Source organism: Phoenix dactylifera, unplaced genomic scaffold (genome assembly GCF_009389715.1).
Source record: "Phoenix dactylifera cultivar Barhee BC4 unplaced genomic scaffold, palm_55x_up_171113_PBpolish2nd_filt_p 000311F, whole genome shotgun sequence".
Taxonomy (NCBI): Eukaryota; Viridiplantae; Streptophyta; class Magnoliopsida; order Arecales; family Arecaceae; genus Phoenix; species Phoenix dactylifera.
The window spans coordinates 436932-440902 of NW_024067782.1; the positions used below are offsets into that span (position 1 = coordinate 436932).

Consider the following 3971-nt stretch of genomic DNA (forward strand, 5'->3'; position numbering starts at 1 on the left):
GAAACTTTGGTGACTATATTTCTATCCCTTTTATATATATCTGATAAAATACTAATGAACAAAAAAAATAATTAATTCTAAATTTTCTGTAGAACAATAAACCAAAACAATTTAGTAGTCTTAATCTTTAGAAATCCAAAAATTAACCAAAAGAAAATATTAATATTTGGATCTAAAAATAAGAGAATATACTAGCAACCAGTAGAAATATGTTGTCTCTTTTTTTTTTTCCTATTCTCCTGTCTCCATTTCTCTCTCTCTCAATGGACACCGGGTGTCAGCCAGCCTGCCGACACAGAACCAACCGACGAACTCCTCGTAATGATAGCCAGCATCCAAAGAAATACCACCCATAGGACTGGTTAAGCTCTGCAGACAGAAACATCATATTTATTTGTAGAAAGAGAAAAGAAAAAGGAAAGTGAAATCTAATGAACGTCCTTTATTGTTTCTCTCAAGTACAAACCCTACAATGCAATTATTCGATCCAGCAATCTACTTCTCCCACCAACATACAATATATTGGATTTTTGTACTACAAGCTAGTAGCCAGTACACCCCAAAATCACAAAACCATGGGCTCCTCCAGTCCCCGGGGGCCTCAGTACGCGAAGCCACCGGCCACCGCCCGCCCCTTCCCGGCCACCGCCCGCCCCCGGTGGCGCGACGCCGGCGCTCCGGCACCCGCGGCGGCGAGGGAGCAGTTGTCCCTCCTCCCGCTCTCCTCGTCCATCCATATCTGCTTGCACCGGCACTCCACGCTGCAGAATGCCCTGTCACCCCTGCAACAAAAATAAAGAACAGTAGAACTTCTAGAGAGAGAGAGAGAGAGAGAGAGAGAGAGAGAGAGAGGAGTTTGTACTCTCAAAATACCCACATCGGGGCTGAGTGGGAAGATATGCTCACCTGTACATGTAGATGTCCTTCCCTTCTTGGAGTCTTCCGCGGCAGAGGTAGCAGAACTTCAGGAAAGGGCTTGTCATGGGGAAGGAATTGGGAGGAGGGGGGATTGGAGATGGAATGGAGGAGAGAGAAGAGTTTCGGAGGACGGAGGTCTTGATGAGGATTTGGGTGTTCTTTGGGGAGTTCTTCTGGGCTTCCAAAAGGACACTCAAACCCGCCATCAAACACTCTTCCCTTCTCTCCCTTCTTCTTCCTCTTCTTCTTCTGGACGCGAGGTTGGTGGCGAGGTTGGGGTCATTTTAAAGGAAGAGGTCGTGTCTAGTGCTCCGCAGGCGCAGGTTTAGGCAGTGGAGTGCAGCGGTTCGTGGAGGGATATGGTCACTCTCCGTGAGCTTTCTGGGGATGACCTTATGATAAAGAACCAGAGTTCAGGTAGAGAAGAAAATAGAGAAATAAAAGTTTTAGCTCAACATATATATGTCTGTTTTAAATTGTTTGGAGCCTGGAAAGTTTTATGACTTGGACTCCGTTCTCCGAGTAAGGGAAGGAACTAGAAAACATATGGGAAACCGTGGTTCATAAATGGAGCAAAAAATAAAAAACTTGGGCCGGCCATGGCTTCTAATATTTCATGTACCATGCGTCAGTGTTTCATGTCTGTCTCACGTCTCAACATCAATTTCTATCTTCACAAGGACATTATTTTCAGGTAGTTTTTTGGTTTCGTTTGCAAATAGTTTGGAAGCATTTGGTTAGGGTAGACAGATCAAAAAGTATATTTTGATTGGCTTTTTTTTAAGTTGCTTATCTTTTATTAAATGCATGCAACGTAAATGCCTCGATGCGATAACAAATTACTCGCTTGTACTGCATTGAGCATTCTTTTAGTTGAGAATGGAGGCTTTGAAACTTAGCTAGACTTTTGAATTCGTATATACAACAGAGCATTTGCTCATCAGCCAAGAACGCATGTTCATAGTATGTATGTTATTGTAGAAATAAATAAATAAAGTTGCATTGATGATGAAAAGGCATCATAATTTACGAGAAACAATAGACATGCATAGATGGAAGTTTAGCATTGATCAATTACCTTTATTCGTAGAATATCATTTGCTATCTGTTTATACTATATCCAATCTAAGAAATGGTATAAATTGGATACAGGAGCAAGTATTTTTAAATTGTTGCAGCTTGCAAGGTGCAAGGTTCTTAAAGCCTTTATCCTCTAGTTAAAAAAATAAATTGAAGTCTCAATAACTTGAGTCTAAAATTATTAAAGATAAAAAATGTAGTGTTTGTGAGAATTACTTGCTTATCAATCTGTTGTGGTTCCAATTTGGCCCGAGGGTGACTATGCCGGTGGAGCCGAGAGAGCCGCCGGTTGTTGGAAGGAGAAGACGGGAGCCACCTCCTGCGCGACGGCCGCAGACCTGCACAAAGCCTCATCGGTGTTTCCAGTGAAGGCCCTCCGATGATCAAGTTAGAGTGGGGTAAAGTTGGTCCAGCCAAAAAAGTCCCTTAAAAGTTACCAGGCCGAGCTATTTATAGTCTCGGTGGAGTGGCCTAGGTGGCAGATGTACTGTCAGCCCTCATCATGAGGGGGTGTGGCTCTGAGCCGAATGGTGCGCAGCTTAGGATAGCTGGTGGCGTGCAGTACTGCCCGTTCTTGAGAACGATAGGATGTTGACAGTCACGACAGGGTATGATCGGAGTAGTCAAGGTGTCTTCTGATTGCTGAAGGCCGGTTATGGAGACGTGACGTGGTAATGTTGTGAAGTACGGCCACGTAGATGGGCGTAGGCCCATACATGGGTGTTGTCGTTGGCAAGGCCGAGCTCATTAAGTAGTCGCATCATGCGTTTGACGAGGTTGGCTCGACGGGTGTTGGGAGTAGCTCGGCTTTCCGACTTCCAAGGCGTGCTCGGTGGAGCGCCCCGAGTTCGAGGGTCGGGGTGTACTGTTAGGGTAGCCGCCCCGAGCTTGGTCGGGGCAATTCGGCGACTGTCTGGATGTACCTCGAGCTTGGTCGGGGGAGTTGGCGAATATCTGAAGTTGGTGGAGCTTTTGGCGGAGTCTCAAAGTCGCGTTGACTCTGGGCCGAAGTGAAGATTTAGCTGATTGTCGTTGTCGTTTACTGAGCCGAAACTGGGCGGCCTTTTAGTTGTGGGCTGGACGATCCATTTTTTTTCCTATCATTTGCCCCTCACTTCCGAGGTCGAGTTGCCTCGCTGCTCGGACGACGGAAGTAGGCAGACTCCAGATTGTCCAGTGTTTCAGTTACATAGGCAAAAAGAGGTGTGTTCTGAACTGGGTATGCATGCTAAGGGCCGACCTCTTCCGGTCGTGCTTCGTGAAGCGAGCTTGGATGAATTGGGTTGCCACGTCAGGTGAAGAGGAAGGGATTACTAGAGTCCCTTTAATGCCTTGCTTGCACGCTTCCTTTCGAAGCGTTGTTGGGCAGAACACGAGGGGCCAAAGTGCCTGCCATGATGACCGACCTTTAGTATGGGTCTGGGGGAAGATTTGCTATGACGGTCCCAGAGGTCGCCGCATGGCGAAATTTGGTCGTCCCATCATTTCGGAAAGTCGATCGGAGCTGCTGAAGCAGGCTATATAAAGCCTTGAGAGGGAGATCTCCAGGATCCCTATTTTTCTTCCTTTCTTTATCTGTCGTCGCCTCTTTTTCGAACCTTTTTGGAGGTTCGCGGAGCATTCCGGAGTTTCCCGGCGAACCTTTTGGCGGTCCTTTTTGTCTCTTTTCTTCGGTGAGTCCCTTAGGTAGGTGTTCTCACCCCTTGTTGGTCGCTCGGAGGGACTTTTCTTTCTTTATTTTCTTCCTTTACTATGGGCGAGGCAATGGGGTCACCCTCGAGGGCCCTTGTGCTTGGTGCGGGCCCATCTCAAGCTCGGGTTTCTTCGTCGTCAGAGGAGCTGAGCTTGATGGGAGCCCTGACCCATATGGGCTTAGCTCACGCATGGTTGGGGAAGAACTGTCCCAAGTTCGGGCGCAGTTTTTCAATCCCTCGGGGTTCACCTTAGAACTCCCTGCTCCCGGGGCTCGGGTT

General features: G+C 47.0%; 1 protein-coding gene across 1 annotated transcript; it reads right to left on the reverse strand.

Annotated features, from left to right (window-relative positions):
* Positions 1–418: 418 nt before the first annotated feature.
* On the reverse strand, positions 419–1187 carry LOC120105566 (FCS-Like Zinc finger 15-like). Its single transcript, XM_039118146.1, has 2 exons — positions 907–1187; positions 419–782 (listed from the first exon to the last, which is right to left on the reverse strand). The coding sequence occupies exons 1-2, from the start codon at positions 1122–1124 to the stop codon at positions 602–604; spliced, it is 399 nt and encodes a 132-aa protein (XP_038974074.1). The 5' UTR covers positions 1125–1187; the 3' UTR covers positions 419–601.
* Positions 1188–3971: the final 2784 nt, after the last annotated feature.

Coding starts and splice junctions, on each gene's coding strand:
- LOC120105566 (XM_039118146.1), bottom strand. CDS start 1,124: ATGGCGGGTTTGAGTGTCCTTTTGGAAGCCCAGAAGAACTCCCCAAAG. Junction 783..906: donor AAGGACATCTACATGTACAG/GTGAGCATATCT, acceptor TTTTTGTTGCAG/GGGTGACAGGGCATTCTGCA.